At 36.8% G+C, this 13,306-nt stretch overlaps 1 protein-coding gene across 9 annotated transcripts in view; it reads right to left on the bottom strand.

Moving 5' to 3' along the window:
- Nucleotides 1-13,306, bottom strand: part of MBNL2 (muscleblind like splicing regulator 2) — a 159,024-nt gene that overhangs the window by 18,358 nt on the left and 127,360 nt on the right. For 2 of the 9 annotated variants that reach the window (XM_073348166.1, XM_073348188.1), the window contains 4 exons: nucleotides 11,773-11,826; nucleotides 10,981-11,134; nucleotides 7,375-7,410; nucleotides 5,742-5,836 (listed from right to left, as the gene is read on the bottom strand). In XM_073348166.1, coding sequence (XP_073204267.1) covers nucleotides 5,742-5,836; nucleotides 7,375-7,410; nucleotides 10,981-11,134; nucleotides 11,773-11,826 — 339 coding nt within the window. The remainder of the gene's footprint in view (nucleotides 1-5,741; nucleotides 5,837-7,374; nucleotides 7,411-10,980; nucleotides 11,135-11,772; nucleotides 11,827-13,306) is intronic. The other 7 variants (XM_073348176.1, XM_073348205.1, XM_073348225.1 and 4 more) reach the window with 7 other exon arrangements.

Here is a 13,306-nt window from a genome sequence, read left to right as displayed (position 1 = left end):
TCCAGGGGCCATGAGACAAAAAGAACAAAAATGGTTTAATCTGGGGATAGGAGCACCTGAGACTGCCCAAAAGGGAGCATCTTAGAGACAAGCCTGGTTCTGATCACTAGGAGAAGGGAAAACCCACAGTTGGAATGTCAGACACGAAAGGCAGGAGAAAAATACAATAAATGATGCTAATGAGGAAAAGGTTAATAAAACTATATTTTTTAAAATGCAGTCATTTAATGAAGTGGATATGAATTATTTCAGCATCGATAAGACTACCTCCATAAGATAGCTATCAAATTTAATAATGTTAGTCTTATGCAGGACCCCGTGGTTATGTACCCACACTAAAGGCCACATAAAAATTATCTTTCACTTGAAGATGTTACTTTAATCCACAAAAAGGGCCATTTTCCTCCTATCTTCCAGCTTTTCAGTTCATCTGCCCAACATTTTTGACATATCTGGAAGTTTAACGGGTTTCCTTGAGACAGAGTGGGAAGCATCAAGAGCCCTCTCTAATTCAGCACAGCAACAAGGGTGAGAGCTACCTGCCTTGCCAAACCTTCTCTCAGAGGTAGTGCACAGAATGAACTTAAGCATTTTCTTAGGGAGCAGGGGAGGTTTACAGAGGACAGCAGCTGCCATGTGCTGCTCCTGAGCTACACACAATAGATTCACTCATGTCGGCCTTAGCAGCTGCACAGCTGAGCAAGGGGGCTGCCACGTGATTCTTCAGTCTAACAGAATTTAGGTTTACTGAATGCCTTGTCTTGCAAGCGTCCACCTCCCCTTTTCCAAGACAGTTGTCACTGCTTGTTTCCAATCTCCTGTGTACAAACCATGAAGGAGGGATAGGCAGCTGCCTTCCCAAACTCCTCAACTCCAAAATTGCCTGATTAAGCATGTGGCTTAATTAATTGTTTAAAAAATTATTTCCAACTAAATTCTGTGGCAACTACTTTAATTTGTTTTTTGAATTTGAATGTAATGTGACTATTTTTATTTTCACTATTATTTTAATTTTACAATTATTTCAATAAAAATGAAGGTTATTGAATAATTTCAGAATTAATACAGATGCGTAATTTCCAATTTGCCTCAGAAACTGATGCATAATTTAGGTCAGATTATGCTGGTGTTGGATAATTCAGAAGCCTTGGCCTTGTTAGACATGTTGATGATCTCTTTCCAAATGTAATCTGAAAATGGATCTTTTCTCTGTTGTATATGCTTCTTAAGGCCATAAACAAAGGAAGAGAAATTATGACACAGCTTTTCTGTAATGTATATTCTATATTGTCTATTTGTTCTGTGAAGCATTTTAGAATACAATTTTGTATAAAAGATGCTACACAAAATAAAGACATATTGCATTGAAGTGAATTGATATGAGCAAGGCTATTGTCTAAGGCCTGGTCTACACTGGGGGCGGGGGTGATCGATCTAAGATTCGCAACTTCAGCTACGAGAATAGTGTAGCTGAAGTCGACTTATTTTAGATCGATTTAGAATCACTTACTTCGCGTCCTCGCGGCGTGGGATCGTCAGACGTCGCTCCCCCGTCGACTCTGCTTCCGCCTCTAACCGTGGAGTCGATGGCAGAGCGATCGGGGATCGATTTATCGCGTCTACACTAGATGTGATAAATCAATCCCTGATAGATCGATCACTACCCGCTGATCCGACGGGTAGTGTAGACATGGCCTAAAAGCATTTCGAGTTCTATAATTGATATAATAAGATTTCTAGATTGTCACTCTGTGTGTTGCCCTGAAGCCTAAAATGTCTGCTGAGTCAGCATGAAGCAATGGAAACAGCTACAAGATGGTTGAGAGCTCTTTGTGTTTAGAATATCACCAGGTTCAGCCATCATATTACAGTCCAGTTTTTAAGTTCTCAGCAATTTTTGGCTATTTTTTTAAAATATACTTTATGAATTACACCTGTATGACAGTATAGGCTTTCACCTAGGTTTTTTTTTTATAACCATCAAGAACTGGACAGACATTCCATGGGTTCCTACTTCACTACAGTGCAGCTGGAATATTAGTTGAGATAAATTACACCAATATAGAAACATATGTAATGCAATGTTCTCAAGTAAAAACAGAAGGAAAATGATGAAATCTTGGAACTGTATATGATTTCTTTACTCTTGCTATCTCTAACATTGAAGAGAAAAAGGACCACTGTGCTGGAAGCTGTACGAGACTAAGCAAGCAGCATTCTCTATGTGGAAATAAACTTAGGGGTTAGGTTCCATTTGAAGGCTCCTGACTAGAGCTGGGCAAAACTTGAAATTTCCATTCCATAGAAAATTCTGACATTTCAAAAAAGTTTCCCTTCCAAGTCAGAACAAAAACTAAAAATTTCCCATGAAAATTCCAAAAACTTTTTATTCTGGAAAATTCTAAACATTTCCATTTGATTTTTCCACAACAGAACAAAGCAACTAGCTGCCCTCTACACTAGGGGCAGCCCAGGGAGTCCCCCGCCACAGATCAGAGAAGCCCTTAGAACCTTGGTTCCAGCCAGGGGGCCTGGGCTTCCTCTCTGCAATTATGTGATCACATACTATTTTTTCCACAGGCCTCATTCAGTGCACAGGTTGACTGCACAAGGGGACAACTCAGCCACCAGAGCTGTCTGACTCTGCATGGTGAACAGCACAGAAGGATTTGTGTAGTCTATGCTTTGGGTCTCATTTACTCATGTTATTTTCAAAAAGAAAGCAAACAATTGGCTAGCAGATAGGGTTCATGTACGATTTTCATGCAGTATGTCATTGACACAAAATATGAACCATCAACACATGCTAATTCAATTTCTGTGCCCGACCGAGGATTTTTAAAAAACTGTCAGCTGATACTCTGTGGCTGTGACTGTCAGCTGATGTTGGCACCTATTCCTAGTGGCAATTCCAGGATTCCTGAGCAGGTCAGCAAATTTTTCCCAAGAGGAGTTCAAAATATTCACCCAGATGATTAAGCACTGCTACTACTTCCTCTTCAGAATCAAGTCTGGTATCACACTCCATCTGAGTGAAAGCACCTAGAGCCAGCAATCTCTTACTGCAGCTTCTGGGTGTTTCCAAGGACTAATGCAAAGGAGGAAGTGAAAAGCCTACTGATGAAAACAATGGTTCCCATTGATATCAAGGGGAAGAAACACCCTAGCAATTCCCTTTTTACATTTTTAAACAAGACTCTCATTAAATTTAAGTGTTCCCTTCTTCCAACATAAATGGAAAAGGAAACCAGCGTTGCCAAATTCAGGGGAAACCAGGGTATTCTCTTGCAGGGGGACAGATGGCTGCTGTTTTGCTTGTGGAAAAAAGGGGCAGAGATGAAAAGTTTTGTATGATGATTCTGTCCTTCCAGCCAGCATGAGTTAAGTTACTCAGGTGGAGGAAGCCCCTATGAAAATCCATGTGGAAAACATTGCTACTGACTGGAATCTTTGGATGTGCCTACACTGCAGCCTGGAGCATTCTTCCCAGCACAGGTATCATAGAATCATAGAATATCAGGGTTGGAAGGGACCTCAGGAGGGCATCTAGTCCAACCCTCTGCTCAAAGCAGGACCAATCCCCAATTAAATCATCCCAGCCAGGGCTTTGTCAAGCCTGACCTTAAAAACTTTTAAGGAAGGAGATTCCACCACCTCCTTAGGCAACGCATTCCAGTGTTTCACCACCCTCCTAGTGAAAAAGTTTTTCCTAGCGCTGCTTGTCCTAGCATTAAAAATTGCAGATAGCATGGGCGACAGCTTGGGCTGGCCATCTGAATACAGCCGGATCCTCTGGGTATGTTCTTGGGCAGCTGGCCCAACCCACCACCTGTGCTACCCCAGCTACACTGCTATTTTCCATAAGCTTTGTCACACAGAGCTAGCCCGTGTCTATCTACCCGGAGTAGGGAGCCTGGTCCCAACTGCAGTGTAGACATATCCTTTGTTTGTTTTATTTATTCCCCTGCCATCTGTATTTCCACTTGTTTGTGTCTCTGTTTTTGATCACCATGCTTCGCAAGACTTCACTAAGCGCTTTTTAACCAGTTTCTGTTGCAGAGACTCTGATGGGCAATGTTAACTACATGATTTGAGAACCTGAAATCCAGCAAACCTACAGGATCATCAACCTACTCTTCAGGGTAGTACCATGATGTTATTCATTACCTTACCATACCTTCAAAACAAAAACGAGAAGAATAGAAAACAGCTGAATTTTAAGCACACCAGTTGCCTGTGTTTTCCAGAATAAAACGTTTTGTCTTCTATTCCCAAACATCATCCCTCAGCATTTTCCTGATTAAAATGAGTTAGCTTTCAGAAAGGGATGTACAAAAGAATACTGTGCAAAACAAAAGGATAAACCCATGAATACACTATCACACTGGAAAATGTAATGTTTCTTTAAGAAAGCACTGTGTATTTCAGAGGTAGTATATCTCCCCTAGAATGCTATACATCAGTGGTCACGGTAACTTATATTACCAAACTTGAATTGCTTTTAAATTGAGTTCAGTTTACCGGTAGAACACCTATAAATAATCCATTCCAAATATTTTTTAAAATTCTTAAAAAAAAACAAAAAAAAGTTGGCATGTGATTCTACTCCTCTGCTAGGCCTGTGGTGCTGGGTGGGGTGGGGGGCAACAAGATAACTATGATGAAGGCCACTGCTTCTTCCTTTTCTCTTTGTGAGCAAATCTGCCTACTACCTCTTCAGTTTCATCTTACTGCTGCTGTTACTGGTAAACACCTTTTTGCAAAATTTGGGGATGAGTATACCTTTAAGCTCTCCCTGAGCAGTGCATGACAGTGATGCACCTGGCTATCAATAAAACAGTAAAAGTGACCAATGCACAAAGGGGTGTGCAGGCTGGCACACTGGGGATTGAACTGAGGATCCCCAAAATTGAAAGCATGAATCTCTACAGATCAAGCTAAAAAGCCCAGCTTGCATATGGAGAGCTACAAGAGACTCATATCCTCAGTAGATCGGGCACAGAGGGGAAAGGTAACACACAGTTACATCAGCAAACTGAAAAAAGAAAAGAAAAAATATTACTTCCTCTAATCTCTTTCTCTTGCATCTTAGGGGTCACTCATAACAACGGTAGGTATAATATTTTCAGAAGGAAATGTAATTTTCAAGTTGGCAGTGTCCCTTAAAATCTAGAGTGGACAGAGGAGTCCAACTTTCCATGTAAATATGAAGAATGCAAATATGAGTTATTCCTTATGTTACTGGCATTTTTTAGAAAATGTTTACTTTTTCCTTTTCACGGACTTCTCTTCAGCTGACTTTGCCCACTTGTGGTTTTAGTCAGTTTTCACGAACACAATGAGCTAGTCATTTACACACACTGTATGGAGAAAAGGATATTAACATATATGAACATTTGAAAACTGCTGTAATATTTTTTCCTTTTGGCATCCAAAGTTAGTTGTAAATCTTAACAAGCAGTCCACTACTAAAATGATTCTCACTCAGCTGGGTTAATTACACAATATTAGATACAAGAAACAAACACTGCAACACAAAACATAGCTACATCATTATTTGCAATAAATGTTAACTCTAAATAAGTGCAACCTGTCCATAAACACTTGCTATAAACTATTTAAAAATAAAATTTGATGGGTAAACATGAAAAAAAAATTCTCCATGAGAATTTTTTTTAAAAAAATATCAGCACTCAGTTAGAGTTTGGGATTTGTGAAAGAAAGCTTTAAAAGGAGCAAACCTGATTGGCTGTGGCTGTTGCGGCGAAGGGGACACTTGTTGCAGGAGTTGCTGCTGCAGAGACAGTGGCGGACGTAGCGCTGTGCATCATGGGTACTTTCAGGAGGGGAACCATGGAAGCAATGAACAGGAGGGTGTAGCATTATGGTAATAGAAGTGGTATTTTGGCATGGTGAATATCAGAGCAGCAAGCCATCATGGGTTAAACCAGCAGATGGCATGCAATCACAATGCAAAGCAAGAAAGCGTGGCAGAGAAATAAAAAAGGGAAAATAGCTTATTACAAGTACAATTAAAGGAAGTTTGTCAACACAATCAGTGATTCCCAGAAAAAGCAAAATAACTTATGATTGCTGGCATTATATTTAAGAATTTGACAAATTATTTCTTCCACTGAATGCATCTGATGAAGTGAGCTGTAGCTCACAAAAGCTTATGCTCAAATCAATTTTTTAGTCTCTAAGGTGCCACAAGTCCTCCTGTTCTTTTTGCGGATACAGACTAACATGGCTGCTACTCTGAAACCTGTTTTAAATTGGGCATCTACCAAAACAGCTTATTACTTTAAGCAAGAATTGTTCAATCAGTTGATAGACTATTTTTAAGTAGCTAAAACACATTAAAACACCATTCCTTAAGAAGTGAAATCTTTCATTTTTAGTATTGGGAAGGAAAGAAATCATTTATTATTTCTGCACATATTAAAAATAATTTATTTTCATTTACCAGTATTATAGGTTAAAAGTATATTTGCAGCCTTGCTTTAAACATACATACAATTTTTATATTTTTGTTTCTGGATTTATGTTCTGTTACCTCCCCATAACTGTTGGATTTTATTTGAGTTAAATTACTATCTGCTTTGAGGCAAACATCAGTGTTATAATTATTTTCCTGATTTAAATACTAATTTGTTTGATCTAAAAGAGCAAAGCAGATTGTGAAAATTTATTTTTTGTTCAGTTTTAATTTAAGGACAAATTTATCAATATGTGCAAAATTCACTCATGTGTGTGGCTGAAACTCAAGTGAGTAGCCCCATTAAAATCAATGGGACTACTCACTTGAATAAGCATTACTCACCTGAGTAATGTCCTGCTAATTTTGCAACCATAAAATATGTGCATTCAAATGCTTCAAATTTTAAAGTGGATTTGGTTTAATTAAGAGGGAATGCGATTCAGACCTTAGGTCTCAAAGTACTTTCAGTTACAAGTATTAAAATAAATGCTTCTGGGAAACTCTGATAAAACTTTTTAACACACAGCAAAAAGGAGAAATAGGCACACAACTATGAAACTTCAAAACACTGATGAAATTAGCTTGCTTTACCAATATTTTATGATTTTAGAAATACTATAAAATATAAAATATATTGAGAGAAATACAATTTTGAAAACTGAAAAGCAGATTGGAATCCATGATTTTATGCATTTGCAGTGTGGTTGTTATAGCAGGTGATGTCACATCTAAACTGCAATTTTAACCTACAAACAAATCTAAGATCCTACAAAGTCAATCAAAAAGCCAAATGAACCTTTAAATCTAGTAATCAAGTCATGTTTAAGATTTGCAAACAACTGAAAGTACAGTATACAATATAAAAGAGATCAATAAAGAAATTTAGAACCTACCAATACTGGTAGCGGGTGTCATGCACAAAACTGACCCTGCATGTCATGCAATGATAGGTGGAAAAAGTGAATAAAGGGAAGAAACAGGTTAGCTGTTTAGAGTTAACATTCAAACTGAGATTCAAGCATAACCAAGGATAAGCAGAAGTTAGCTTAACACAATCTTAAGGTCATTCATAGTTTTTGTGTTACAAGAGTGACTTTAAATAATGTTATCCTAAAATACTAGTACAGTATACCAAGACATATTTTGTACATCTGTGTGTGTATTTAAGATGGACCAGATTTCATAAACATCTTTCATATATTTTTTGCAGAAATAATGATTTTTAAAAACAATTTTTGATTGAATATTGGATTATCTAATGGCTGCTTAAATCCATTCAACAATTCAGACAGCATTATGTTAGCTACACAGATTAATGTTTATTAATTTTGCTGATACACAGCAGAGGAAAACATTTAATTCAATAGAAATTCTTATTATTCAGTGGAGATTTTGTTATCTGTGTTTAAATATAAACAAACACATTTTTAACAACAAATTACTAATGTTACTTTTATTAACAAAAATGCTAAAATGGCAGCTCTGGAAACTGAACCAATGCAGCGTGGCTAGTGACTGTGCGACATTCCACATGATGTCCTGCGAATGTGCCGCAAAAGTAGTCGGGGGTGGGGAGGCCTCTGTACAGCTGAGTTCAGTTTTTGTGCTCATTCAACTGTTATCCTTTCTGCTAAAGCGAATGAAAATAGATACGGCTTTTTAGGATGGTGAGTACAGTGTGTAGTGGGGAGAAGGTGAACGGTAGAGAGGAAGAGAAACAAAGTGGCATGTACAAAACACATTATGTGCTGAATATGTAGTAGTAGCATAAAGTAGATTAAGTTTGCAGAACTCCTGTTTGGTGATGGTAACAACCTTTTATGTATTTATTTATTTAACAGCAAAAGTAACTATGAATGACCTTATCATGAAGAATAACCCTCATACACTTTCCGGTAATCATAACAGTTCTAATAAACAGCATCTGAAGGAAAACAATACCCTCCTTGCTTTTCAGATCACAAATAACCATTCACGAAACAACAGAAAGTGCAGATGAAGTAGTCATACTAACTTGGTGTGTGTTTTGTATTAAAAGAGAACTACAGTACAAAAAAATCTAAGATAAGCAGTGTTACGAAGCCCCAAAACATTAATTAGGGAGTCATTGGTTAGGAAAGGCAGGGAAATTATATAAAATAACGTATCAGTTTTCCATATATTTTATAAGCAAAACCTGGTTCTAGCTGCAACATTTCTACCAAACATGTAGGACGTATTTAAAACTGATACTAGTTCAGGAAATATTGGTTTACCATTTTAAACTAAAGAATTAATTTCATGCTTCATAGGGTGTGCGATATTTATAGCCACAGCCCCACAATGGGAAGGTATAGATGTACTTAGAGCCAAGTTCCAGAACACACAGTTCCTCCTGGACTCCCTGAGAAGTGCAACAACTGTAGGAGCAACATGCACTGTCTTCTATGAAAGGGCCATTCTACCAGCCAGTGGAAAGGGTGTGCGCCATAGCTCACGTCCTCATCCCCCACCCCTCTGTACAGATATTAGTGATGCCAGATCTTCTGAGTTCTCCTGCTTGCTATGAGAACGTCTCCCATTCTGCCCTAGCTCATGTGCCGGGTCTCCTGGAGATGAGAGGCTCTTTGCATCTTTTCCCTTTTTTGTGCACCTGTGCTGAGACTGGATGACAATCTAGCCCCTCAACATCCTTTTACATCATGAATTTATAATAAACAAACTGTCACTCAATTTTGAGCTAATTTTGTACTGCTGGTTATGATGACTCCAGGGTTAACCAAAAATGTGAATTGAAAAGAAACAGCATGTGGAATAAAGTACCTGAGGAAAGATAAGCATTCTAAGTTTGGAAAATATCTGAGTGCTATCTTACTGAAGTATTTTCAAACTAGCTTATTTTTCAGGGTTATTTTAATGCATTTTACTCTAATTATATCCAATAGTGAAAAGCTCTGAAAGGCAGTGCCTATGAGGAGGAACAATGTACATCCCACCACAAGTTCTTATGGCTGTGATATGAAGTACATTTGCAGGGGGACTCTTGGACATTTGTAAGAACTGCATGCTCTTTCATTTCTCAAATTCCTTCAAACCTTCCCACAAATGTTAGCATATTTTCCTGCACATTTCCATTATAGTAGCAAGTTACAAAATGGTCATGGGATCTCACTGGAAATTACACAAGATTTTGGGATATTTTCAAAATTAAAATGAGTAAAACAAGTGCATAAAGTAAATGTTTAGAACATATTTTGACAAATATAGCACCAAATCCTGAGATCTTTACTAAGTTTTAACATACTTCTTATTCAGGCAAACTTCCACTGAGTTTGTATGATTTTTGTTTTTAAAAGATTATTGCAAAGCTATAAGAAATTACAGCATCTTGAATTCTTTTACTTGTTTAATTCATACTACTATTAGATGGTTAAAGACTATGATAAAAGATAAACAAATATATTCAAAAATAGAAAATATATTTGCTACAGAAAAATGTTTTAAATCAGCCTAAAAAATCATGGTTGATATACATACTAATACTGAAATTGCACGCTTTAATGCACTATACAGGGTATTTACTTTTAGATACTTCTCTTTATGAATAATATAGAGGATTTTATTGTAACTGTTCACTTCATTCATAAATCAGACATTTAAGTGGAATATTCTCCCTTCTTTCACAGTGTTGAAAGGAAGTCTCCACACCACATGTATGAGCTCAAGATGTTAGGCCTGATGGGGTTGTGGATTTTTCCAAATGACATGGTCTAGTTTTCTACAGCTCTGAACAACAATGGAATATTCATGTTACTAAAATTCCACTGTAGTTAAATCACTTATATTAAGAATTACAACACCAGCTATTAATTGCAAAAACTGGGGAGAATTTTGGATTATAAAATATTCCATTATGAAGACAACGAAGCAAGTTTCCCACATAAAACACTTCTGTGCAGATGGGGAGTGTTTTATCCCCATAGTGCATCTGTGCAGGAATTAGCAATAATTTGGCTGCTAGCGCTGCAGTTCTAGAGGGCAAAGGGTACTGTGTAGCAGGAGTATGTCCATGGCTGCCGAACAGTAGCGGTGGAAGAACAAAATACACCCGAAGAACAGGGATAGCTATTACCGATACTTTTCACACTTCCCCTTGTATCGCAGAAACATTATGCCTTCCCCATCAAGTTAATGACATTCCTCCTCCCCACCACCAAACACAGCGCTCATTGATGGACCCAACAAGCGACCCATTTAACATGGATATAAAGTACTCTGACATATGCAAAATAAGGACAATAACAGAAAATACTAAAGCTACTTAATGACACGATGAAAGTACCTCCTGAATCCTAATATTCTGCAGAAGGAATGAAAATAGTGTATTAAAATATTTGTGCATACTTGTCATGAATGTGTAGAGAATGGATCACACAGTTAAAAGTATATTCAATGTGATAAGCACTGTCTTATGGGGAGAATGCTTGAAGACGATTCTGTTTAGTGCAAATACAACGTACCTGCTGGGATAAACGCTGCATGTTGTTGCAACTGTGCATTGGCAAGAGCCTGTTGATAGTGCAAGACACTGGGACTAAAAACGGCACTGGCACCATTGCTTTTCTCCAGCGCTTGTCTCTTTGGTAAAGGGTGAAGCACGCCGGGAGGAAAGGCCTGTGGCAAAAGAGAATTTAATTAAACTGGCAGATTTTTCAAAAGATATACGTATTTTCTCATATAGATGAATAAAATATCGTAATGTACTTCTTAAAAAAGCTGTTAAAGATGCCTTGCCATGCACCTTAACTCAAATAATAGCAATGTACAATGAGTGAAATTTTGTTGTTGATCGCAAAAGCATGGTACTATTAACATAAACCTGTAGCACCACAACTACTGAAAAGGAAGGCCTTTAAAGCAACAAAAGTGGCATTTCCTCTAAATTTGGGCTTAAAATATTCTAGGAAGAAAAAACCACTTGTGTTTCATTGCCAAGTATTCTTTCTTAGTTAAATATTTTTCCTATTATTAAATACAGTGAGGGATTATAGCATTTTCAATTACAAAAGCAGTTATATTTAATTTTAACTTCTACGAAAAGGTATTTGAAAATGAAATCATGTTAGGAAAAAAACTAAATTGTTTGCATTTATTGCATATGAGAATGAGATGGATAAATATAATACTGAATTTTTTCTAAATTAATAATATATGATAGTTTTCAGTTGATGTTAAAAAAAAAGCAATACAAATTTCATTAGTTGCTTCTCTGAAAAGCTACATGCAAAGCAAAAGGTGAAAGGTCAAAGTACCAGGTCTACAGTTGCTTCGAGAGGCCGCTTCATTGCTTTGGCAGTCGACTGAGTCTTTTAATAACAGGCAGCGAGCACATGATGGCAGTGGGCCAATGGGATTCAAGCGAATTAACATACAGGTAAACAGCAAGCAGAGGTGCATCATGGGAACGGCATTGCATTGTGGATAGGTGAGAAGGAAAAAAATATTCTGAATGCAGTATACAACATACAAAACACTAGGCATGCACAACAACAAAAATGTTTTCTAAAGAAATGAATATTACACCTTGAATTAGTACTGAAGCAATAATGCATCTACTATACCTTAGTTAAAAGCATATAAGAGAGTAAAATATAGATGTTTGAAATTTAGGAAAGTTAATTAAAACAGCAGCTTGCAGACACCATTAAGCATACTATAATACTTCACAGAAACACATTGGTTTTTAGGATTTTCTTACAAGAATTTCTGGTAAGTTAGTTATGTCAAGTTAAAAAGCATAAAATAAATTTTCAACACTAACATTTAAAATATAAAGCACTAATGAGAGTTTTAATGCTTTAATAGAATTACTCACGTGTATGTTTGCTGGATCAGGGCCTTAGTTAATAAAATGTACATTTCAATAGACTTTGAAGTCAAAATATAAACAGTTTTCCTATTTCCAATATATAACAAGTTCATGTTATGTCTAATCACTAATTTATCAGTTTAATATTTTTTACTATAGCTGGGACAGTAACTTGGATTATCCTTTTTAATTTACCACATTACACTGAGAAGAAGCCCAACATTTTAAAACAAATATTTTCTCAGCTGTCATTCAGGAAAATCTTTACTAACTTTAGGAATCGGTGATAGAAAACAATACTATTTGTCAAGAGCATGTAATGTATAATTAGAACAGGAATTATGGTGCTAATATAGCATCATTTAAAAATATTTAAATGTAAAACAATGCTTAACATGAGCATAAATTTTATTACCTATATTTGCATTAAGAGATAAAAGATGAGGGCTAATTTGACTACATTCCAGCAGAAAAATTTAGTTGATGTTTTTCATCTATAACTCTTTTTAAATGGGAATTTTAAAAGAGTTTAATGAAAACATATGGAAAGGAGGGTTTCCTCATGAATCAGAAATCTGGTGTTTACACTCACAATAGGTAGCTCCTCAAAGTCCATAGGAGAAATGAATATTCAGACTGTTTCTATCCTTAGCTTCAGATATAAAAAAGTAGAACAATCATTAAAAAGGGAGGACAAGGTACTGAGAGCACCATGTCTAAGACAACTTAGGGTCACAGAACTTAGGCCAATGACAACATGAACATTTTGCAGGATAGCCCTTGCTTCACTAATCCTTAAAACATCTTTCAAAATTCATGTTTCTGTCTCTCCAATTATCACCTTGTATCTTTCCTTATATCTTTGCATCCAAAGTCCTTAAGCATGTCCTCTATTCCTGATGTCTTGACAACTTCTCCTCTAGCTTCTTCCTAGATTCTAAACCCTCCACTCTATGAGATCTGCTCTATCAAGGTCA

This window comes from Lepidochelys kempii, chromosome 1 (assembly GCF_965140265.1).
Source record: "Lepidochelys kempii isolate rLepKem1 chromosome 1, rLepKem1.hap2, whole genome shotgun sequence".
Classification (NCBI taxonomy): Eukaryota; Metazoa; Chordata; order Testudines; family Cheloniidae; genus Lepidochelys; species Lepidochelys kempii.
The sequence above is the reverse complement of the archived record's forward strand: the minus strand, read 5'-3'. Positions and strand labels throughout refer to the sequence as shown.